The sequence below is a fragment of the Triturus cristatus genome, chromosome 6 (assembly GCF_964204655.1).
Source record: "Triturus cristatus chromosome 6, aTriCri1.1, whole genome shotgun sequence".
In the NCBI taxonomy this organism is placed as follows: domain Eukaryota; kingdom Metazoa; phylum Chordata; class Amphibia; order Caudata; family Salamandridae; genus Triturus; species Triturus cristatus.
The window spans coordinates 118,814,346-118,839,413 of record NC_140589.1 but is presented as its reverse complement, the minus strand read 5'-3'; the positions used below and the strand labels follow the sequence as shown (position 1 = coordinate 118,839,413).

General features: G+C 48.6%; 1 protein-coding gene across 3 annotated transcripts in view; it reads left to right on the top strand.

Moving 5' to 3' along the window:
• LOC146816485 (exportin-5-like) overlaps positions 1–25,068 on the top strand; it is an 819,517-nt gene that overhangs the window by 281,523 nt on the left and 512,926 nt on the right. For all 3 annotated transcript variants that reach the window (XM_085610334.1, XM_085610332.1, XM_085610333.1), the window contains exons 18-20: positions 3,687–3,886; positions 4,278–4,377; positions 23,708–23,889. In XM_085610334.1, coding sequence (XP_085466460.1) covers positions 3,687–3,886; positions 4,278–4,377; positions 23,708–23,889 — 482 coding nt within the window. The remainder of the gene's footprint in view (positions 1–3,686; positions 3,887–4,277; positions 4,378–23,707; positions 23,890–25,068) is intronic.

The window sequence follows — 25,068 nt, the reverse complement described above, 5'->3', positions numbered from 1 at the left end:
CGATACCGGGTATCCGCATCCAAGACGTCAAAAACTGACCAAAACACAGGCCTCGCAGTGCGTCGTGCTCCCAACCACCCCACATTCCAAAACCCCCACCCAACTGCATTCCGCCCCCACCCACAGCCGACCTCCCCCAACCTGGCCAGACAGGACCCCAATCCCACCCCCCACCCCTCACCCCTCAAAACCACACGCATCCCTCGTTGACATTTCCCAAAACAGGCCCAACAGGGACCTCGTAGAGCAGCAGCGCGGGGGCAGAGACTACCAGGCACCTAACACTCCCCACTAGGTTGCGCCTCCGGGTAGAAATGTACCCTCCCCGCCCCGCCCTCGTGCACCTCCCTACGTGGGCCGCCTCCCCTCCGCCACCGCTGGGTCAAGGGGGGGGGGAACCCAAACCACTCCCCCGTGGGACCGGGCAGGACGCCCTATGTAACGAGTCCACTGCCCCCAGTAGGCCCCTGGCACCCACCAACCCCCCACCCGGGCAAACTCAGGACCAATTCTGATAAGCAAACGTCATACAGCACCCCGGGGGGGGGGGGGGCTCAATGTATTTTCCACCAGTTATTGCTAGGTCTCGGGGCCCCCAGAGCGCCTACTAATCCATTATATCAGAAAAGAAAAGTCTCACCAGAGAGCAGCAGCGTAGTCCCTATGTGCGGCCGCACCAGTCCCAGCGGGTCGGGCAGCTCCAATGCCCCAGCCAGTGCTCGGGCATCAATCACCCCCCACCCAGTAAGCAAGACCAACCAGCCCCTTCGTACACCAAGTCCGGCCGTGCGCCCTAGGCTAGTCCTGCTCCTCCAGGCGCGACGCCTCCTCCGTAGCGTCCTTTTGGCTCCGCGGGCTGCTCCGCTGTTACCTTGACCAGTCCTTCAAGGATCGCTGCAGCTCCTTTGGATCGGTAAAAAAGTGGGAACGGCCCTGCCTGTTGATCCGCAGTCTCGCAGGGTATAGCATCGCATAGTCCAGACCTAGTTCTCGGAGTTGTTTTTTATATGGAGCAAATTGCCTTCGCTCTTCCTGCACCCTGGCAGTGAAGTCGGGAAAAATGGATATGTCCATACCTTCGAATTGGAGCTTGCCCTTTTCCCTGGCCACCCGCAGGGCCGCATCTCGGTCTCTGTAATTCAACAACTTTGCAATTATGGGCCTCGCCGGTGCTCCCGGTTTTGGGCGAGGGCCTAGTGAGCGGTGGGCCCTTTCAACCACAACCATGGGGGAGAACACATCCTCCCCTAACAGGGTTCGCAGGAGCTTCTCCACGAATAGTTCCATCCTCCCGGTTTGCGTCGTCTCAGCAACCCCCGTGATGCGGATGTTCGATCTCCTCGAACGGGCCTCCAAATCTTCTGCCTTGTCCTGGATGACTTGGAGCAGCCTGCTGATTTGCTTCCTATCCGCGTCCCACTCAGTTTGCGCGTCCTCTACATGTGACACCCTCTTCTCCGCCATGTCCAGGCGCTCCGAGTTCTTGTCCACCCGCTCCGACATGCGGTCCATTTGGTAAGTGAGCGCGTCCAGCTTGGCATCGATTGCCGTCAGACTGCCCTGTAGGCCCTTCTCCATCGCCACCAGCATTTCCCTGAGGTCCGCTCCCGCGGCGCCCCCCGAGGCAGAGCCACCCGCCGTAGCCTCCGGCACCTCCGCGACAGGTCCTTTCGCCTTGCGGGGGTCAAAGGATAGTTTGGGTTGCGTCTTATCGCCTTTTCCCATGGCTGCAGTCCGAGTCTGACGTGCCCCCAGACCAGGGCACCCCCGGCAGGTCCCAGGAGCAATCCGGGCGCCCCCCGGTCCACCGCCTCAGCGGCCCCGCGATTGGGCCTCACCTCCGGGTTCCCGCTAGCGCCGTCAGGGGAGTCGCCTGTAGCCGGCTGGTCCCGTCAGCATCAGTGCCCACAACACCGGTGAGCTTACCAGTCTCTGGCTCGCCGTTTCGCCCCCGGGCCGGGCCTCTCCACTACGCCCAGGCAGGTCCCCACAGGTCGCCGGCCACCAGTGCACCGTCTATCCAGGCAGGGATATGCCCGCTATGGCTACTCCGGGCGCTCCGTGCCACCCAGAGCGCCCTCCAGTCCCGCCAGCAGGTATCCCCCAGGAAGGGGGGGGGAGGGGAGGGGTTCACACCACCACAGCGCCTCAGTGGCCCCGTATCCAGCCCCACCTCCGGTTTTCCGGCAACGTACTCAGCGATGAAGCACTACCATCTCCCAGTTCGGAGGGCCCCTGGGGCCGCACGCGCGTCTCAAGTGCCCAAGGACTCTCCAGTGAACCCCTCGTCAAGGCACTGCGCCGCCCACTGCCAGGAGCCAAGGCGCCACACAACCACTCGCCTCAGGCGATCAGCTCCCAGGTCGGATCTCCCAGGCGTCCGAGGCGTCACCGCCACGCCGATCTCAGGACGCCTGCCACTGCTCGTGCCAGGTCCAGGGTCCACCGCAGCCAGAGTCGCCGGGTCAGGGCAGTCTACCGGAGCCGGCCGCTCCGCGATAGCTTCGCTCGGCCAGGTGTCCGGGAGCAGGTCCGGCTGAGCGGGACCACTTTCGCTTCCCCCGCCGCACGTCGCGGCACGCACGGCGGGTACGTCCCCAGGGCAGGCCGGGGATGCCGGCCCTGTCAGGCAGTCACAGCTCCGGTCCCCGCGGCAGCTCTCACGGCCCCTCAACCAGTCGGCAGGGTCCCGCAGGTAGCCCCGCACGGTGGAGGGAGGATTCCCCCACGTTCCCAGCCAGGCGGCTCAGCGTGTAAGGATCATTGGACGGATCTTGCGAGGGCTAAGGCGAGGAGCTCCACTCTCACGCGTCCGCCATTGTCGCCGGCTAGCTCCGCCCCCCCACACATGAGAAGAGTTACACACACAGATGGTCATACAGAAAATGCACAGTCAACAAGTAGGAGGAGTAATGAGTTGCTGACATCAGTTAGAACAGCCTGACAGTTCTATACTAGGAACAGGTGCATTCTACTAGCTAGGCCCTTCTGAGCATGTGCGAGGTTCTGGAAGAGGAAGAAAGCAAATGGCTAGCACATAGATAACTAAAATGGCTGCCAAGTACAAAATGGCTTTCCGCTCATGCTAACAGATCTCTGCAATCTTTAACAAATATCACTATAGGCAGTTTTGATTAGACGCTTGCATTCATACTCGGTTTGTTGATATGGTGTTACCGTTTACAGTTTCTTCCACCACTGGTTGTTTTTGTTAAATATATCTGCTATGACTTCTAAGTATAACGCATTTACAAAGTACTTAAAGTAATCTTATTGCTTTGTCAGGATATAAAAATGGACATTATGTTTGTGTCTGAATCTTAACTTCACTCTTTCTTCCCCCGTCGCTCCACATGAACTGCTATAAAACGAATAGAAACATTGCAGTATAAAACCTATCATTGGTCTAGGGAGACATTGTGCATAGGAACGGTTTGCTTTGATTTTAGAAGCCCGCCTGTTTCAACCGAATAGGTTCAATAAATGCAAGTCACAATGTGACTATAAGCCTTGAATACCGTGAAATAACGGGTTAGTTGTGGATTCCAAAGGCTCCAGTTCTAAATCACCTCTTTGCTTGAAAGGCTGGTTGTGGTGGTGTTGATGTAGATTGGCATTGGTGCCACTCTCAGTGAACAGATGCACCAAACAACCCTCCTCATGATTATTTTCTTCCACTTTTGCAGCCTAATTTCCAAATGCTCTATAATCACGTTAAACAACTGCTCTGCAATGAACTGCTGCTTACGCAGATGGAGAAATGTGCCCTGATGGAAGCCCTCGTCCTTGTGAGTAACGAGTTCAAGAACTTCAAGCAGCAGAGCTCGTTCTTGGAAGAACTCCTGTCACCAGTCGCTTCTCTCTGGCTGTCTGAAGACATGCAAAGGTACAGCCCCCTTTTCAGCAAAATCGGTGCTGGCTTTTTTTTTACTGTCCTAGAACACGGTTTATATTAAATATGAAATATAGATTCCAGGAGAAAGTTAGTGCCAGTGATGAACTCGGTTGTTGGCTAGCAGATGACCTAACTCTGAAATGTGAATTTTGTGCATTAATCCACAGAGTGAGGAGCAAGGTCATGTACGCAGGCTTTTGGAAAAGCTCATGCAGAAGTTTGAGTAAAATATTTGATCTTCAAAATAGAAGATTAACTATTTGGTTGCATGCAGGGTGCACAAATAGGTTGTTTCATTTTAACTCTGTGATGTGTTTATCGCACTAACATAGTATGCTAACTTATCTCTGGCCTTTGTTTTTCTCTCATGTCAATGTCTTAGGGTGCTATCTTGTCCAGAAGCATTCATCCCTTTCGTGGGTGCTGATCTCCAGGTCCCGGACAATATTATGGAAGATCCTACTGGCCTAAACCGCTCACGAGTAAGTATTTATGACAAAGGCCGGTGGCTCAAGTCATGACATAGGAGTTTGAGCATACATTGTGAGCACAGCTGTTACCAACTCTCCACATGTTTTTTTAGATGTGCAGCAGCATTTTGCTATTAATCTCTTGCTTGTACACTCTTGAATTGTTAATCAATTTGTAATCAAATGAATAGCCAGTTGACTTGAGTTCCTGTAAGAAAGTGGCTCTGTATATACTGAACCAAAGTAAGGTTCAGGGTGCACTGAGTCCACAGTCCCCAGAGGTTTGGCAGAGGCTAAACTTGGATATAACCTTCCTCTCTAAAGTGGTAGCTTGGTCGAGCAGTAAAGCAGTATCAGATGACAGTGTAAAGCATTTGTTGTACACAATCAGCCAGCAAATTGTCTCACACACTCAAGAACTTAACTCTAGGCGAATTGTTTGTATATAAAAATATATAGTTTTTATTTTAGAACCAACAATAGGTATCAAAATATTTTCTCAGAATAAAATGCTGTAGTTGTATACTTTCAATAAGCAATAGACTTTTTTAAATGAAATAGTTAGTTGTTGCAATAGGCAACACCATTCAAACACAATTATAACATTGAGCTCAATGGGTGTTTTTAAGTAAATGCAATTTCAATTACTTTGCAAATGATTTTCTTACTCTGGGTTGGATCCTGGATTCAACCCTGGTGCATTTCCTGTAAACAGTTGAAAGAAATCGTTTTTGTTACACAGGCGATTTTTAAGGAATATTTGTATGTTTTAAAAATCGACACAAAAGAATTTCTGGTAAAAACCAGGCAATGTTATCCTATGGGGGAAAATCAAGTTATCAGTAAGTACAGTTGTAATTACTTTTCAGGGTCAGTGCTGGGCACCAAGATTCAGCACTGGGATCTCTCCTGATAACAGGTGAGCAATTTCATTTTCGTTATTCGGCTGATTTTTGGTGAATATTTTAAAGTTTCAAAGCTCGACACTTTGACTGGTTTCACTTGGAAATTCTTCTATGTTACCCTATGGAGAAAAAGGGAGTTATTGGCTTTCAGGTAAGTACTCAACTGGCAGAGTTAAGGTTCCGGGCATAGACTCGGGGGTCTCCCAGGGTTAGGTAGGTACAGTTGTTACACCCTAAGCGGCACAGGGGCAGCTGGGTGCCGAGAGAGTTAGGCCCAATGTTAGCCTATGGTGGGCAAGGGGGCCTTTGGTTGGTGGCTGCTAGCAGGCAGGCCACGCGGCTGTGGGAGCTGGGCTCCCGGTCACTTACTCAGGGCAAATGGGGAAGTAGGTAGGAGTAGAAGTTGCACTGCCAGGGCCACTCGGGCGGGTGGGTGCAGGGTGCTTTTGAGCCGTCGGGCGCTCAATGGAGAAGCTAGAAGATGAACAAAGGCTGCAAGCTCGGGGACGAAGATTCTTCAGGTGCGACCACCACTTCGAGAGGTAAGTTGGGAAGCTGTAGATTAGGTAGGCACCCAGGAGTTGGGCGCCGGGTGCAGGGTTGCCTTTTGGCGTCGGGAAATCTTACCCTCTGCTGGTCGCGGTTGGAGGGGTCCCTGGTTCTGAGACTGCAGGCATCGTCAGGAGCGTCGAGGAGGGTCCTTGGGTGCTGGATTCTTGGTCACAGTCGCCGGTGGGAAGTCCTTGTGGTCTTTGTCCACTCCGGCACAGGCCAGGCTTGGCGGGTGCAGAGTGTGCAAGAGTCGCGGTTCCTGGCTGGCACCAGGGGTTTGTTACTTGCTTTGAGCAGAACCACTGCTCGTGGGAGTCCCAGTCTTTTAGAGTCACTAGGCAGTCAGGTCCTTCGGGGTTTTCGAGGTTGTGAACCACTGGAGACGCCGGGTTTTAGCAGGAGCAGGTTCGCGGGTCGACAGGCCTGTAGGGCTGGGGCCAAGTCAGTTGGTGTTGTTCCTCTTGTTAGCAGCTGCACGGCAGGTCTTCTTTCTTCTAGTTCTTCTTGCTTGTTTTGGAATCTGGATCTGAGGAAGGAAGGTTCAGGGTCCCCCTAAATACTGAATTTAGGGGGCGTTACAGGTAGGTAAAGGGCAGGTACCAATGGGTCCCTTCCCTGGGGTGGGTACGCCCCCTGTCCTGCCACTCTCCTGTGGGAGGGGGGGCAGTAGCCTAGTCCTGATTGGGTCGGGCTTCCCATCTTCAAGATGGCGAGAGCCGGAGATGTGCTTCACCTCGCCTCCCCCACCTGAGGGGTGGGGTTGGCAGAGGCTGGCACACCCCCTTTCCTCACTTGGGGGTTCCCGCCAAAGTGGGGGCTAGAACCAGTGGGGACCAGTTGCTGAGTACAGCAAGTGGTCTGGGGAGGCTCAGAAAGGCGGCATGCCTTTCAAGCTTCCCCCTGCCCATCCTGGGGGAGGAGACCTAGCACCTCGCCCAGGATGTGCATTGTTGCAGGCCCAGGAGAGCGGATGGCTCTCTACCCATGGGTCCAGCAACATGTCTGCTGGGTAGCAGCCTAGGCAGCCTCTCAGGCAGGACGCTGGTTGTTGGTTAGGTTTCAGGGGACATCTCTAAGATGTCCTCTGTCGTGTATCTTACATTAAATCCCTCACTGGCATCAGTGTGGATTTAAAGTGCTGAGAAGTTTGATACCAAACATCCCAGTCTTCAGTGCAGCCGTCATGGTGCTGTGGAGCTCGTAATGTCGACCTTCCAGCATCATATACTCTTAATGGCAACACTGCACTTACAGGGCCCAGGAATGGACCTGGGCACTGTAGGGGTACAGGGCTCATGTACCTGTACCCTCACCACTGGCATAGGGCACCCAGCTAGAGGGGTGACTGATGTATGCCAGGGCAGTGGTTTGTGGGCATGGCACACAGGAATGTGTGCCATGTCGTCTTGGTGTTTTGTTCTGCACCCAGACACTCAGCCTGCAGAGGCAGTGTGTGTGTGTGTGTCAGGGTACAGGTTCTCTAAGGGTGGCACAATAGGTGCTGCAGCCCTTGGGTGCCTTCTCTGGTCACAGTGCCCTGGGTACCTGAGGTACCTTTTACCACAGGCTGACATGTGGCCAGAAATGCCAATTGGTTTTAGGCTTCAATACAGTTTTAGGGAAGGAACACAGGCCCTGGGTACCTGATTGGCAGGAGCCCAGGGCACATCAAGTCAAAGAGCACCAGTAGTCTGGCAACAAAAAAAAGAAAAGGGGGGTGTTTACTGCAACAGAAACCCACTTTCTTACAGTTTCCAAGCACAAAAATGTATTTTCGTTGTGGTAACCACAGCACTATCTATTTTATCCCCTGCATTAGCCTACCTGCAAATCTGTGCCTTTATGCTTTAATGTTATTACTACTGACCTTAATGGCAGTCTCCTCGCATTCCTTACTACCTTTGCTCACCCATGGGGATTGTTTGGCTCCCACAAATCCATTTTTAGATCTCGCCTGGCGTTAGCAGCGCGCATGCGGTGCTCTCACCATGCGAGAGCTTCTTGGAATCAATACGGTTCGAGACGTTCGCTTTGTGCTCCGCCCGTGTTTTCCATTGGTGCGCGTAATTTTGCGTCACCAATTATGCTAAATGGGATGTTATGATTGTCGTGGAGGCTTTGTAGTCCCTCCTGGTTACCACCCTGTCCACTTTTTTGCCCGCCCACGTGAACTGGATCTTTTACGGGCGGCGTGACAGTCTCCTTCATTTGTCAACACGCACTATTTCTTTTCACAATGCCGATAGCTTTTTGGAAAATGCGGCTCGGGCGGGCTCTCTACCTCATCTTTACACTCCAGGCGGCGCTGCGTCCTCCTGTTGCCATCCCCTCGTGGGCCGCCGGGCTGTCCAATGTGTCGCCATTACTTCAGATAAAAAATTCATCTGTGCGCACCTGGAGGTCCCGCTATTATTTCGCTGCCGGGCGCTTCCAGCATGGAGAAGAATCACAGCTCCCTAGAAAGATGAGGAGAGAAAGGCTGGTGCTCACACCCAGAGGGGCCGGAGCAGGGGCAGTCTGCATAGTCGTACTCGGCTCCCACAGTCAGGAGGAGTGTATGCTCGCCCGTACCCCCCACCTTCCATGAGTGAGGAGTTCCGGCGTCCGCTCCTTCTTTCCAAAACTCTGTGCTATTGTAAGTGCGTTGAGGATATCCGCCCCGCCGCCAGAGACGCTTCTCTATTAAAAGAGCCTTTAGCAGAGGGAAGCACCATCCTAGCCTGAGAGCTCTTAAAGGGACAGGGGCCTTTCAGCCGGCAGCATACACCATTCCTCTGCGGCCCGGCCACAAAGTGAGGGAGGGAGGGATGCAGCGGCGGCGGCGCCGCAGCCACACTTATCTGGCCCAGCAGCAGCAGACTGCACCACTTCACGTGCCTCCCCTCGGCAGCCCCGTCTGACCCATCCTCCCGGGCGCTCCAAACGGATGAGGGCATTGAATGGACTGCCCTGCATGCCTGTTACTGGGAAAGAAAAGGAAGGCAGCAGAGCGAGCAAATAGTACAACTATGTAAGCATGTGTTGGTACTTTTAATACGTTTATACCGTTTTATTTAAAACATTGTTTCAGTACAAGGTGGTTTTTGAAATTGCCGCGGCGTTTCAGTACTTTTAATAAATCCGCTTTTTTCGATTAGATGCCAATTACCAGTTTATTTTATTAATGCTAAAATCCATTGCCTTAAAATACAACCTGGACCCTCTAATCTTTGGCACGTTTTCCTAGTCGCCTCAGTTTTGAACCTGCGCTTTTAGTTTGTTTCATACGGTCCTTTTGGTAGTTATTTTATAAATCAGGCTTCCTGGTTTGGAAAGTAAGTAACTTTCCCAATGCAACTTGGTGGTGATGTCCTCGCAGGCCTGGCCCTCATTAGTGCAGTCAGTGTTACTTAAACAAATTAAGTTAGGGAGCTTCTACAAAGCAGCTATGCTGTGACTGCAATTACACGTTCTATAGGAGAGAGTTGCCTTCCTGTTTGAGGGACGCACTTGAACACGTGCCCTACGCAGACTCCAGGCCACACTGTTCTGTGTTGGTTAGGGCTATTGTCTGACATGTATGCACTGACCGTGACCTCACAAGACCCTGAAAGGTCATTACATCTCCCCGACCCACATCAGTGACTAGTTTTCGACTTCTCAATATTGTAACTGGGTGCGTTTAGTTCTCCATTTCCAGTCCTAGCCATTTGGGTTTCTGCAGCTAAACCAAGGCAAGGGCACGTCCAGGTCACATCCGAGGTCACTTGATGCTATTTTAAGGTGTTCGAGGCATGTGGGCTGCTGAATTCATATCTGTGCATAGATCGCCGCCTAGTGTTGGGTCCGGATGATTGCACATTGTTGTCCTGGAAGAGTCTTTGAAGTATCACGAGATAGGTGGCTCCTCCCCTGGACTACAGTGCGCATGGGCATCCTCTCCATCCTCAGATTGTTTTTTTCCGCCATTGGGTTCGGATTTGCTTATCTTAGCTCAAGTTAGGAAAACTTTATTTAAGGCCAAAAGCCTTTAGATATCGTCGGTATCGTTTGCGTTCGGTATCGATAGATTATTATACTTGTTTTCGAACTTATTCACCTTTATCGGATCGAGTTCGGTCTGAACATCGATCGACGTTCGGAGATGGAATCGAGGACTCCCTTCAAAAGATGCCCTCTATGTCATGCAAAATATCCACACGTCGATGTCCATCCTGTGTGTAACAAATGTTTATCACCGGATCATAATGAGACCGAATGTATGGCCTGCGCCCGGTTCCGGTCGAAGAAGACCCTTCGGAATCGACGAGCGGCTCGATTGGAGGCCAAGAAATCGGCGCCTAACCCGGTTAACATATTCAGTACCGAGGACGAAGAAGCCGAGCGCGTCGAAGAGGTAGAAGAGCAGGATGTTCAAGACCAATCTGACCCTGCTTCAGAGCATGACTCCCAATATGACGACGAAGATGAGGAGATCTTCCGGGAAGAAGACGTCGTCGACGAGGTAGGAGACGAGGAGGAGGCCCTTGGGGCCGAGGAAGATAGCTCAGGCGAGGAGCTAGGCCAATCCGTCGATGCGGAGGCCGAGGGAGATAGTCTTGATAAGGCTCAGGTCGAGGGATCGCCTGCGGGCCTTACCCAAGATCGGTTGGATCGTTCTACAGCCCCGCATAAAGGCCCGGCTTCGAACATTTCAAAAGAGCCAGAAATATCAAAAAAGACTGGAGTCGATTCCGTGAAATCGAAACCAAAACCTGCACCGGTCAAATCGAAACCGAAAGTGCAACTGGTTCAGGTCGGATCGAAGGCATCAAAACCTTCCAATCCGTCGACACTAAAGAAGGACATCGGAGCCGACAAACCAAGGAAGGACTTCGGTACAGAGAAACCAAAAAAGGACTTCGGCACCGAGAAACAAAAGAAGGCCCTCGGTCCCGAGAAGCCGCAGAGGCCTATGGCACCGAAGGTTGGGGCACCAAAGACCAAGGTCAAGGTGGTCGATCCGACTACATCAACACCGAGGAGTGCTGAGCAGATCGAAGCCCCGAAGACATTGAAAGAAACCGGAGACTGCGTCGAGGCCTGTCTCCAAAGAGCCTGTCGGATCGAAAGCACCGTCGACATTCACGTTGCAACTGGTATCGGAGTCCCTAATGCGCATCAGGGAACGGGACACTCTCGAACCGAAAACGGGTCCCGAACCGAAGAAGGTCGCCAAGGCTCACTCGGCGCCCGCACCGATCAAGTTTGGATTGCCACCACCGGGGACACCTAAGATGTTCGAACTTAGGAAGAGTACCGAACAACCACAAACAGTGTCGACAGGAAGGACAGATGTCGAAGACTCACAGGACCAGTTTATCGACGTAGACACTGGTAGACTGTTCCACAAGCGGAAAATTGTCCCAGAAAAGACTTTGGAATCATACAAAATTCCACTGAAAAATAAAATAGCGTCAGGTTCGACTCCAGTGCTTGTGGAACCTTACCAAACATATCATCAGGAACCACAATCCTTTTCTCCCGCACACTCGGAGGCGGATGCAGGAGAGGGCTATAATGAGGATACCACTTATCCTGGGGATATTGACCCTGATGAACAACAGCAAGACCAGGATCCAGCATGGGGAGACCCTAATGACCCAGGAGACCCACAAAATGCTCCTGACACTCATATTTATAATATAAAAACATCTCCCACTGAAGATACTGCTGCTTTTAACGCCCTCATTGAAAGAGCGGCGGCCAATCACGGAGTGGAACTTCATTCTGACTCGGTGGAAGAGGATTTCTTGGTGGACACGTTCTCCACATCAGAAAGAACAGTCAAGACTCTACCAATGCTAAAACGGGTTATTAAACATGCTAAGGACATCTTTAAGGAGACAACCAGAGCACGGGTATTGAACCCAAAAATAGAAAAAAAATACAAACCAGCCCCAGGAGACCCAATGTACATTAAGGGTCAATTGCCGTTGGACTCTATGGTAGTTTCTAATGCTCACAAAAGCGCTAACTCGCAAACTACCGGTGATGCTCCTCCTCCAGACAAGGAGTCCAAAGTGCTAGAAACATCGGGAAAAAGGATAGCAGCACAAGCAGCAAACATCTGGCGCATTGCCAACACTCAGGCACTCCTGGCCAGATACGACAGGTCACACTACGATACCCTAGAAGCACTAATAGAACACCTACCATATGACTACAAAGATGGAGCGGAGCTCCTCATCAGAGAGGGAAAACTCATTACAAATGTGTCCATCAAATGCGCAGTAGATGCAGCTGACACTGCAGCTAGGGCAATCAACACTAGTGTGATGTTAAGGAGGCACGCATGGTTGAGAATATCAGGTTTCAAACCTGAAATTCAAACTAATATCTTGAATCAACCAGTCAACCCAGACTTTTTATTTGGCCCTGAGGTTGATACTACACTAGAAAAGATTAAACAGGACACTGAAACTGCAAAATCTATGGGGGCTCTACAGTCGCAGCAATTTCGGAGTGGCTCCTTTCGTCGCCCCGGGAATAGAGGAGCAGCTAGAGGTCAGGGGTCCCAGCAGCAGTACAATAAAGGAGGTACCCAGAGTACCTATAATAAGACCAATAGGGGTGGATATCGTGGATCCAGCACCAAAGGCAGAGGACGAGGAAACAACAACACCAGGTCCTCTGCCAATAACAAACAGTGACGTCTTGTCACTGCCCCCCGACCACATAACACCAGTCGGGGGAAAACTCCAACAGTTCCTGCCAGTCTAGAGATCCATCACCACAGAGAGGTGGGTCAGAAAAATTGTCCAGTACGGTTATTGTCTGGAATTAACACCCAATCCACCCAACATACCACCAAGACACCGTCCTATGTCTGCAGAGCACTTGACATTATTGCAGCAGGAAGTACTAAGTATGCTGCAGAAAGGAGCCATAGAGCTCGTGCCTGTAGAACAACGTGGGTCAGGGGTGTACTCTCTGTACTTCTTAATCCCAAAAAAGGACGGGTCTTTGAGACCTATACTGGACCTAAGACCTCTCAACCAATACATTCTGTCAGAGCATTTTCATATGCTCACCCTCCAGCAGGTTCTGCCGTTACTCAGTCAGGGAGACTTCCTAGCAACACTAGATTTGAAAGATGCGTATTTCCACATACCCATGCACCCATCACACAGAAAATATCTCAGGTTCACTATTCAGGATCAACATTATCAGTTCAAAGTCCTCCCTTTCGGAGTAACAGCGCCCAGGGTCTTTACCAAGTGCCTAGCGACAGTGGCTTCACACTTACGGAGACAGCACATTCACGTCTTCCCTTACCTGGACGACTGGCTTATTCAGGCAAAGTCAGCCCAGCAGTGTGCCAGCCACATATCCCACACCATTCACCTTCTTCACAGTCTGGGATTCTCACTGAATTATCCAAAATCACATCTTCAACCCGCCCACGTACGGCAGTACCTGGGCGCGACCATAGACACTCTGGCAGCCACTGCTCAGCCAAATTTAGTGAGGATCAACAGCATGCAACTGCTGATAACAAAGTTCAGACCTCAACACTCCCTTCCAGCGCGAGTGTTCATGCAGTTGATAGGCATGATGGCCTCCTGCATCTTCATAGTCCCGCACGCGAGACTACATATGCGCCTGCTTCAGGAGTGCTTGGCACGTCAATGGAATCAGACTCAAGGACAGTTGAAAGACCTAGTGTTGGTGAGCGGTCGGGCATACAACTCTCTGCATTGGTGGAATCCACAAAACCTTTGCAAGGGCCGACCGTTCCAAGAGCCTGTTCCACAAATAATACTGACAGCGGACGCGTCTCTCCAGGGATGGGGAGCTCATGTACTCAATTACACAGTGCAGGGACTATGGACAACACAGCAAAAGAAGATGCACATCAACCTTCTGGAACTGATGGCGATCTTCCTGGCCATGAAGGCATTCAAAGTACACTTGTGCAACAAAGTCGTGTTGATCCGGACGGACAACATGACTGCCATGTACTACATACAGAAGCAGGGAGGAACACACTCTCCACAGTTGTCTCATCTGGCTCAGAGCATGTTTAAGTGGGCCATTCAGAGGAACATGTTCCTCATGGCGGAACACCTCCCGGGCAAGGACAACCAGATGGCGGATCTGCTCAGCAGACACAGCCACCAAATGCACGAGTGGGAGCTACATCCGTCAGTACTCCAACCGTACTTCCAGCAGTGGGGTCATCCAGAGATAGACCTATTCGCCACAAGGGAGAACGCAAAATGCCAAAGCTTTGCCGCCAGGTTCCCCCATCCACAGTCGCAGGGCAATGCGATATGGATGAACTGGTCAGGCAGATTTGCGTACGCTTTTCCCCCAGCGCCATTAATACCGCTAGTGGCACGCAAACTAAGGCAACACTCACTAACACTCGTCCTGGTTGCTCCAACGTGGGCACGCCAGCCATGGTACACCACGTTTTTAGAACTTTCCGTGGTACCCCATCAAAGACTGCGGCTAACACCCAAACTTTTAACGCAGAACCATGGAGAAATTCAGCACCCAGATCCGCAACAGCTAAACCTGGCGATCTGGCTCCTGAAGTCTTAGAGTTTGGCTACCTGAACCTGCCTCCAGAATGTATGAATATCATCAAGGAGGCCAGGAAACCCACGACCAGAGCTTGCTATGCGGCTGAATGGAAAAGATTTGTCATTTACTGTAAAAACAATGACATTAATCCGCTGGATGCATCCATTCAGAACATCATCTGTTACCTGTTACACTTATACCGATGCAATCTGGCATACAGCTCCATACGTATACATCTAACCGCAATATCAGCCTATCTTCAGAACAGGCAGCACCTCTCTTTATTCAGAGTGCCTGCCATCAAAGCCTTCTTAGAGGGACTCAAAAGAGTGATTCCTCCAAGACACCCACCGGCACCAGTGTGGAACCTAAATGTGGTCCTCACCAGATTGATGGGTCCACCTTTTTAACCTCTACATTCATGTGAGATTCAAGTCCTCACCTGGAAAGTAGCTTTCTTAGTGGCAATCACTTCGTTGAGAAGAGTTAGTGAACTCCAGGCACTAACCATTCAAGAGCCATTCATACAGGTTCACGCAAACAGGATCGTACTACGTACCAACCCCACATTCATGCCTAAAGTGATATCGCAGTTCCACATGAATCAGACTATTGAACTGCCTGTTTTCTTTCCAAATCCAGAAAATGTCGCAGAGAGAATGCTCCATACAATAGATGTAAAGAGGGCCCTCATGTACTATATAGACAGAACAAAGGATTTTAGGAAAACAAAACAATTGTTCGTTGCCTTTTCTCCACAACACAAGGGCAACGCCATTTCCAAAGCAGGGATAGCCAGATGGATCGTTACATGTATTCAAATTTGCTATAAAAAAGCTAAACGCACATTAACGATTCCTCCAAGAGCCCACTCAACACGAAAGTTAGGGGCGTCCATGGCTTTCCTAGGGAACATTCCTTTAGAGGACATATGTAGAGCAGCCACATGGTCCACTATAAATACATTTACCAAACACTACTGTGTAGATGTACAATCAAAACAGCAGGCAGCTGTAGGACAGGCTGTTCTCAAGACCCTTTTTCAGACGTCTGCAGCTGGCACAGGTAGCCGCCGCTAATGGAGGGACTGCTATGTAATCTATGCACAGATATGAATTCAGCAGCCCACATGCCTCGAACCGAATATGCTACTTACCAGTATGCATCTGTTCTTGGCATGTAGGGCTGCTGACATTCATATCGCCCACCCTCCTCCCCGACGCCTGTGGCGGCTGCAGCACTCAGACTTGCTGTATAGCATGGTCATCACTTACTGTATCTACTCCATCACTGCCACAATGGCGAAAAACAATCTGAGGATGGAGAGGATGCCCATGCGCACTGTAGTCCACCTATCTCGTGATACTTCAAAGACTCTTCCAGGACAACAATGTGCAATCATCCGGACACAACACTAGGCGGCGATCTATGCACAGATATGATACTGGTAAGTAGCATATTCGATTTAAGCGCTAGCCCTCAACATCAAAGTGGTCTGTTGGCGCTATACAGCGGGCACAGGGTGCATTGCACCATTCCTTGCTCCTGTACAACTCTGTAACCTTGAAACAAAGTTTGTGCTTTGTTAATCCACACCGACTCCCACACGAACTAAGATAAATATAATAGTAAGGAAGGGATTTATTCTGCTATTAAGGTTTTTACAGATATAAAAATTGTGTAATTGAGTTGAGGAGATGGCGGCGCATCCAGCACCACAAGTAGTGCCCATGGGATCCATCCAGAGGTTGCACTAGTGCTTACTATCCATATGCCTCATACTACTCTCATCCACACTCTCAAACCTTCTAGCACACACTGTTCGTCTCTGCAACGCTCTCTATCCTTCTCACTAACACTGCTCTTATCCTCATCACTCTGTCCTTCTGCATCACACTGCTCTCCTCCTTATCCAAAACTCTCCCTCACACTGCTCTTCTACACCTATCTACTTCCTTATGCCTAATCCTAAGCAAGTAATCTTACCCTCCTGCTACCTCACACTACTCTTCTACTTCTCACACTCCTTTCATATCCCTCCTACTACGCTTCTACTCCTTTCTCCTTCCTTATGCCTCATACTGCTCTCCACGCTTTCCTTACTTCAAAATCACGCTAATCTCCTCCACGCTTACATCCTTATGCCTGATACTACTCTCCCCACTCCACTTTCTTCTGCCTCATGCTACTCTCCTCCTCACTAAACTTCATTAACCCTCATGCTATTCTTCTACTCACTCTCTGTCCCAAATCTTAAACACTTCTCTTCTTCTTATAACGCTATGCATTAAACTACTACACACACCAATTACAAGTCAACCAACATAAAGGCACAACATATCACATACAAACACTCAATAACACATAGCTAAAATACAATACCATTAGCAAAGCAAATAGCTTTAACTTAAACAAAGGCGAGACCTATTGCATTTTCAACGCTTGTTTTGATTTTTGAGCAGTATAATAAAAGTCCATCTTTCTGGGGCATCGTCCATTACTTGTTTTGAAGCCACTTGTAAATTCACTGGTTTGTGCATAGGGTTGGGCGAGTATGGTCAACACATCTTCCAAACTTGGAAGATCACTTGAGCAAGCCGTTACAAGCAACATGTGCATTTATGAATTCTCTTCATCACAGAATGCATCTCATTTTCAGGAGATGTACTTAAGTTGTGCCTTGTATTTCTATGCTGCCTGCAAGGTAATTTTGAAATTCAGAACTTTGAATATATCCAGTCTTTCCTTGGTTTGCCATCCCAAGCGTCATCTGATTGGTCACTGTTTATTGTGTGATCTCATAACTTGTGAGCCTTTTGCATATTTTAAAACCCTTGGCTTTTGCATATTTTAGAAACCGAGAACTATGGTAGTGTGCTAGTTAAGTGTTTTTATTACATTACATTTCAATAAAAAGTGTTCTTTTTGTTGCTTTTAGCAGTGTGTGTATAATAGGATGTGTATGTTCGTACACCAACGAAGAAAGATAGTATGACCGCTGCTGTTGCAGACCTGTGTTTGGCGAAGTGCTGCATTCCAGAGGCCCATATCGTTTCTCTTCTCTGCGTGTCTTGTGCGTCTGTGTGCTTGATGCACCTCTTCTGCCTGTAATTGAAACCTGCACTCCTACTATCTTTTGTAGTGCGATTCTGCTAGTTTTTTTTTTTTATGTATAGAATGGTAGGATGAATCAACTTCTCTTATCTCATTATTCAAAGGACCCAAAGTGTGCTTAAATTCCTTGCCTCCTCTGCTGGGACATTCTTTCTTTGTGGTACTCATTCCAGCAGAGAAGCTGTCACAGTTTTGTAACCGCATTAGCTCTATTGTGTCCAGCCGTTCATTCGGTCATAGGTTTTCCCACTCACCGTTGTCGGTGTTTATCTAGGATGGCAAGTGATTTCTGTTCTCTTCATGGACCTGGTTTTGATTAATAATTCCTGCTCTCGCTTCGTTGCCTCATCTTCGGGAGATTACTGAGTAGGGCCGGAATGGGACCCCAAACCGGCCCATGCCAGTATAGTCATCCCAGAGCCCAACACCTTGCAGAACAAGCAGGTGCAGCGAGGAAGCCCGACCACTGCAGTAGGGTATTTGCTTTTCACCAATGCAGAATGCAGAAAAAGTCAATTTTACTACACAACTATCATGTGCTGCCTTCTTGTAACCGTAACATCTGATTTCTTCCGCACCCACTTTTCTCCTCTTCCTTGTAACTATTGCTGTCCTTCGCCCCCATTATTCTTTCTCCCGCTTTACTTCAATTTTCGGACTTTGCCATTTTTCCCCTCCCTACATCCTATTCCTTGCCCCCCCCCTTTCTTCCATTATTCCTTTACTGTGCAATCGTATCTCCATCTTACCCTCTTTCATCCTTGCTCCTCTTTCTTTTGTCTCTTTTTTGCACTTCTCTTTTCCCTTTTGCTGTTTTCTAGATCCCATTTCTCACCCAACCTCCACTTGGCCTCCTTTCTCCTATCTGTCTCCATTCTACCCTTCTTGCCTTTTTTTTTCCTCTTTACTCGTGAACACACAGACAGATGGTGATGGAGCTAATGCCTTTTAAAACGCCTCCGACCCCTATTTGATTTGTGCACGCTCCCTCTTCCCATGCTAAACTCTTCTAGTGAATCAGCCAGAGATGTTTTTTTGGCAACAGCTTCCCTGGTGGTAGCCAGGCTGGAGCTCCATTACAGTTGTGCACCGGGGGGGACCCTGCATGTGAAAGGACATAGAGCGGCAATCTGGGTCACCCTCAGTGCAAGCACGGTGACAATGCTGTGACTCCAGCTAATAAGAGGAGCACAAAAATAGAGTCCAGGGAAAAGAAGAGTGTTCATGTATCACTGCTTCCCTAGCACTAAGAATGGGGGATGTAGTCGCTCACCTTACCTAGCCGGACCAGTGGGATGAACTACAAAACTCATCTAAATCCTCTGAGGTTTTTGATCTTAAACTTTTGTTTTCTGCTTACCTCCACTTGATTATTTTTGTGATCCGGGGCCCCCAATGAATCATTATTGGAATCTGGGGACCCCAGTTTAGGCAATAAAAAATAATAATATATATATCTTTTTATTGTAACAAAGCAGAATCATGTCTTTACATCATCGGTATTGCAAACTCAATTGAGCAGTAGCACCCGTCCCCCTCCAGAGTATTATCAAAGGGTCTCGCAGGGCCATTGTCCTCTTTATCCCCTGGTATGCAATCGTCACCCTCAAATGGTTTCTGCTTGAATCATGGAAACATTTGTGTCACCCAGCAGGAGATGTACATGGATTCCCCCTATATACATTCCATTTGTTCCAAATTTCCCCCCACTTTTTCGGACATCCTCTTTGGACATAGACCGTTTTCTCTGCCACCATGCACTAGTCCATGTCTCTCTTCCAATCACGAAGCAAGGGCGGGGCGAAGGCCTCCAAACAGCGCGCTATATTTCTCTTTGCCAAAAGAACAATTGATGGACAGAATGCAGAACAATGTCATACATTCACCCCAGTACAGAGATCTGGGCCTAAATCCATTGTTTTTTTGCTCACCATGCCATACCCATTTGGACCCAGCCATATGCAAATCAGTCTTGACCCTGCGCCCAAGGGGAACAGTCCAGCCTGAACTGCCAGGTCATCCCAGGACTGGAAACGAGCATCCTAGGACCGTTTTCTGGGTTTCACCCCTCATCAGCCAGGATAGCTTGACTCCAGTGGCATGGAGAGCACAGGACCCATGTCTGGGCATACCCGTCCCACTCGGGGTGACAAATGCAAAAAAAACAATTGATGAATAGAATGCAGAACAATGTCATACATTCACCCCAGTACTGTACAATCTGGGCCTAAATCCATCGTTTGATTGATCACCATGCCATACCAATATGGAGCCAGCCATATGCAAATCAGTTCTGACCTCTGGTATGGAATTGTCACCCTCTTTTTTTTATTTTTATTTTGTAACCAATTTTATTGGCATTTAATATCAAGCTGTGTCATTATACATCATGAAACACTTAAATTTTGGTCTTATCTAAAGGCAAAATACCCTATGCCCCAGGTCGTGGTCCCATCCTTTGGAGTCCGTTGTTCTGTCGCCGTCTCTCGGCGCCTAAATATGAACTGCTGTATATGCCTCATTTGCCCCCCTCCTCCCCCTACCAACCAAACGATTAACTGGGTCCCCACCTCCCTAACCCACACTGCTGTCTTAGTTATATTTCCAGAGCTCGGAATGATCCCTCCCCGTGTCAGACCGTGTGTGAAAGTCCGCCACATTTATCCCCTGGTCAGTAGCTACCTGTCCCTGAAAGAATGGTATGTGTCCACCCCTATTCGGGATTCCCCGTGTGTTCTCTCCCTGTCTCCGCCACTCTTGAAGCTCCTGCTGTGGTGGGCTCTCAGCGGTAGACGCGTCACATGCCTGCCCATCTTGCTGTATGTCATTCAGCTACGGCTCCCAAGCCCTGCCTCTCTCCTCCCTGCCTATCCCTCGTTGCACATTTCTCAGAAGCATCCTGCTCTCGCAGCCTGCCCATTTTACTAGCTCCCGCTTCCACCCCTGTACACTGGGGCCCCTCGGGTCTTTCCAGTTACGGGTAATTTCCCGCTTTGCCAGGACAAAGGCGAGGACCTGGAACCTGTCCGTGGTTCTAGTTTTGTCCATGTGTGGGATCAAACTCAGCAGTACATGTCGGTGTGCATGGAATTACCCTCCCCGTGAACCTAGCAGTCTCCTTCGTCACTTCTGTACAGTAATGTGCTAATGAAGTGCAGCTCCACACCATGTGGAAGTATGTCGCTCCCACCGTAGTACACCTCGGACATCCGGCGTCCTCCCTGGCAAAATACTGATTAATACGCTCCGGGGTCAGATAAGCCCGGTGGAACGTATAGAAGCTAATTAGGTTACAGCGGGCATTTCTGGAGACCTTAGCCGCCCGTTCCTGCGCTTTCTCCCATTCCTTATCCGCTATCGGACTGGCGATATCCCCTTCCCATTGGTCCTTCAGCTGGTCTAGTGGCAATATGGTATCCCTCCCAATGGCCCAACAAAGACATGCAACCGCCTTGATGGTTCCCCCTGCCAGGCTTATATATTCGCAGGTGGCCTGTCGCACCGGTTCCGTCGTACCCGTCACCCAATGTCGCCCCATAGAGTAGGAAATGCCCCTGGGGAACGTACCAGTCAGCACTAAAGTCCTCAAAGGATAGCAGGTCCCCATCTCGGAAAAGGTGTCCTACCTGTGTAGCCCCCACCTGCACCCAGTCATCTATATCTCGCCAATTTCCTCCATGGGGTAGGGCGTCCAGTATCGTCATCACCATTTCAGGCGAGGATGGCTGTTTCGTCCTGATTTTTTGTCGGCACCGGCTCCAACATAGTCTGGTCACACAATGCTCATTGATGCAATTGTCATCCTCAAATGGTTTCTGCTTGAGTCATGGAAAGATTTGTCACTCACGGGAGGCATACATGGATTCCCCCTATATACATTCCATTTGTTCCAAATTTGTCCCCATTTTTTCGGACATCCTCTTTGGACCTAGACCGTTTTCTCCGCCACCATGCACCAGTCCATTTCTGTCTTCCAATCACGAAGCAAGGGTGGGGTGGAGGCCCCCCAACAGCGTGCTACATTTCTCTTTGCCAGTATGAAGCCTAGGGTTACCCAGGTGTGGTCCGCCCTCCCCAGATCTGTGTCCTCCTACACATTCAAGAGGCAACATTTCGGCGATATAGTCAGCTATTCTCCCACCACAGTTTAGGCAATTTTGATGATTTGAACCACAAAACAATACACAAGAATACAGAAAAAAGCATTTATGAAACAAATACACAAACAATGAAATATTTTAATTAACAAACAAGTATTAAAACAAATACAAACTTTTAAAGAGAAGATTTCAGCTTTTCTAAAATTGAAGTCACTCATTGTCCATCCTGTACTCTGTTTGATGCACTTGCAATGCTCCCACAAATCAGTCTGAGTATGCCATCTTAAATTTTAGACTTCAAGTTCAAATTTTCGATTTCACATTTTGCTACTTTATTAATCTGTTGATATCCTTTAATTTTCCAAGCAGTCGCAGACCCCTCGTGTAGGCGCCACAAATTCCCCTGCCCCATGGATCCTGGGACCACAGATTAACAATCACTGAAAGCCAGATACCCCTGTCTCTTATCTCTCTCCAACATCCTTTCTACTTGACCTATTGCGGCTCAGTAAACCCTTTCACATACTTGTCTGCTTTGATATGGGGAGTTTCCCTCTGTCTTGCTGTTTTTCACCCTCTTTTGCAGTGTTGTCCGCTCGTCCTGTTTATTATCCCTGCTTTGCCTCCCCTTTTTATTTTCATCTTATTTTCTCCTACTACTGTTATTGCTTTACCTTTACACTAACATTCCTCCTTTATTTTCTTTCTTTGAATTTAATTCTTTTTTCCACTTGATTTCTTTCCTTTCATTTCCTTACCCTTTTTTACTCTCTCCATATTTATTTCTCGTCTCCCTACATTTTTCCCTGTCTTGTTTGGAGATCGTTATTCCTGCTCTGCTCCAAGTATCTGATCAATATTACTGCTATTTTTGATTGGCAGACAAATCACTAATAGGGGAGTTACTGGGAGAGAAGAGGCGGGGCTGGCCCAGATCATCAAGCCATTCATCACTTCCACTCTTGTTTGCCAGCTTGCTGGAGGCACAGGCAGAGTGGATCACAGTGGGGAGGCAGGCCACAAGAGGGCACATATTGTGGGAGCTGGCTAGTCAGAAAAGAGACCAATAGCGAATCTCCGTGCCCCACCATCTGCTAGATGATTGGATAAGTATAAACAGACTGGGGATGGGAGCACACTGCTTCACCTCCCAGCATAGTTCGCCTCTTTGCATCCTGGTAAATGCAGTTCAAATTAAATGCTTACTTAAAATTTTGCAGAGTGTTTCACCGAAGAGCTGACGAGCTAGTGGAGATGCACCTGTGCGCCGGTGAGAGGTGCTGAGACCTGTAAGAATTTTGGCAGCCTGCTCAGCATCCCCAGATGAGAATCAGTTTTTTTTCATTTTTTATCTCTACTGATGACGGATAAAATCCTGAAACTCGTGTCTAGAGACGACAGCACTAATCTGCACCAACTTTGGTGGAACACTCCAGCAAAATACCAATTAAGCGTGCACTGCAAACTGCATTTACCATAATGCTAAGGGACGAACTGTGCTGGGAGGTCAGCAGTGTGCTCCCACCCCTTCCGGATTGGATAAGTATGCAGCCTGGTTAATTTGTTAAGAACGGAGTGGGCCGTGGACCAAATAGCAGCACGTTGCCTGCTAGCATACATACCACCTGGTAGTTTTCGAATTACCGTGTAAACGTACTTAAATGATTCTGGAGTCTGTGCTGCAGTCAGAGGAATACTGAAGGTGTATGGCAGAAGTCCCAGGGGAAATGTTCCATGGAAGTGAGCATCATAGTTTTCTGCTGTTATTCCAATGGCTGCACAATTTCAGACCCTCAGACTGATGCCAAAAGGAAAGACCGACAGCGAAAATGCTGAAGATGTTGGGTAAGTAGAAAATGGGCATCAGCCGACCTGGGACTGCCTAATGCCTACGAATCATTTTGGCGCTGACGGTGACCCAGAGTTCATTCTCACTATATGCTGGCCCTCCTCATGCTGTGAGATTTAAGGCTATAATATTTCCCCTTTAAATGCTTGGTGTATTTGGATGGTAGACCACAATACCTTTTTTTTTTTTTTTTTTTTTTTCCTTTTTTGTAGGTCTCATTTTGTCTTCACTATCTTAGTCACAGCATGAATGTTTTTCTTTCTGTTTTGTAGATAAGTTTTTGTGTATTCGCTATTCTCGGAGTGTTAAGACGAGCTCGTTGGCCAGTTGATTTAGAAGAGGCCAAGGCTGGCGGATTTGTGGTTGGTTACATGCCCAATGGCAGTCCTATCTACCGTAACCCCTGCACTGAACAGGTCCTGAAATTTCTCACCAACTTGCTTGCTCTCATAAGGTAGGTTAAGATGATTGCTTAATGAAAAAATTTGATGTAGCCTAATGATTTTCCAGGTACGCTTGGACCCAATTCTTATGTTGAAATAAAACTCTGCAATAGGCCTAGGTGCAGTGGGATTTGGCCCTGGGATAGTTTCCATGGATAGCTTACATTTTATCGCCTGAATCTTTTGTGACACTAATTTGATTTCATGTTAATTGATTCCACTAAAAAAATTGGTATCTCATTCATGGGATACAATTTATTATGCATACTTTTTGAATGTTTGGGCAAGGTTCTGGAAGACTTTCTACGGAGGGAGAAATACTTGTCAAAAGGCAACATTTTCTTTTTGTTTTCTTTTATTCAGAACTAATTTGAAAAAATGCAAAATTTAAGACTTTTAAGCATTGTCAGTATTATTGCTGACCATTTTTTTTTAATAAAGATTTGCTAGTTGTAAGAGTAGAAACCTACAATTTCCATGAGCATATAATCTGACACAGTACAAAAAAAGCACTTTTACTTTAATACAGTCAATGATCTTTGATCACCCTCTGCTAATAAAAGGGTTCAGATGACTAAAACATGGAGGGTGTACTCTGGACATGGGGCGACCATGACCATACAGCAGAGCTCTTCATGCTGCCTTTTGTCTCAAGAGGAATCAAACATTTAGAATTGGAAGCATATAGGATCCCCTATTTATCCTGCTGGACTCCTCCCAGCTTCTATTCATCCTTTTGTTTCAGCGCTCCAGTGGTACAAGTGCAGCTGTGACACTACATAAAAATCTGTAATAATGCGAACACTTGCAATAGCTTCTTTGACAGGCACAACATTTCGAGTTCTACTTACTGTCCTAAAAAAAAATAAACATATAATCTAGCTTTATAAAACATCCTTTGCTTCCTCAATATTCTGTGTTGCAAAAAAATGATCAACTTGGAAATGTATAAAATGTGGGAAATAAGTGAAGCCTGATAAGCTCACATGGAAAGGTGAAAAACTGTCCTGTTTCTGTAAGAGTCCAGGAGCTTCCTCTATCTACGAGGCAGTTTCCTCAGTCAGTAATTTTTCTGGCTTCTGTGATTAAGATCTCAGAGCACGTGTGGCTTTACAAGTATTCATTTATTGTTTTTACTAACGATTGATAGCTAAAGGGGGGCATGGCCAAGCACAGAATCAAGATGGCAC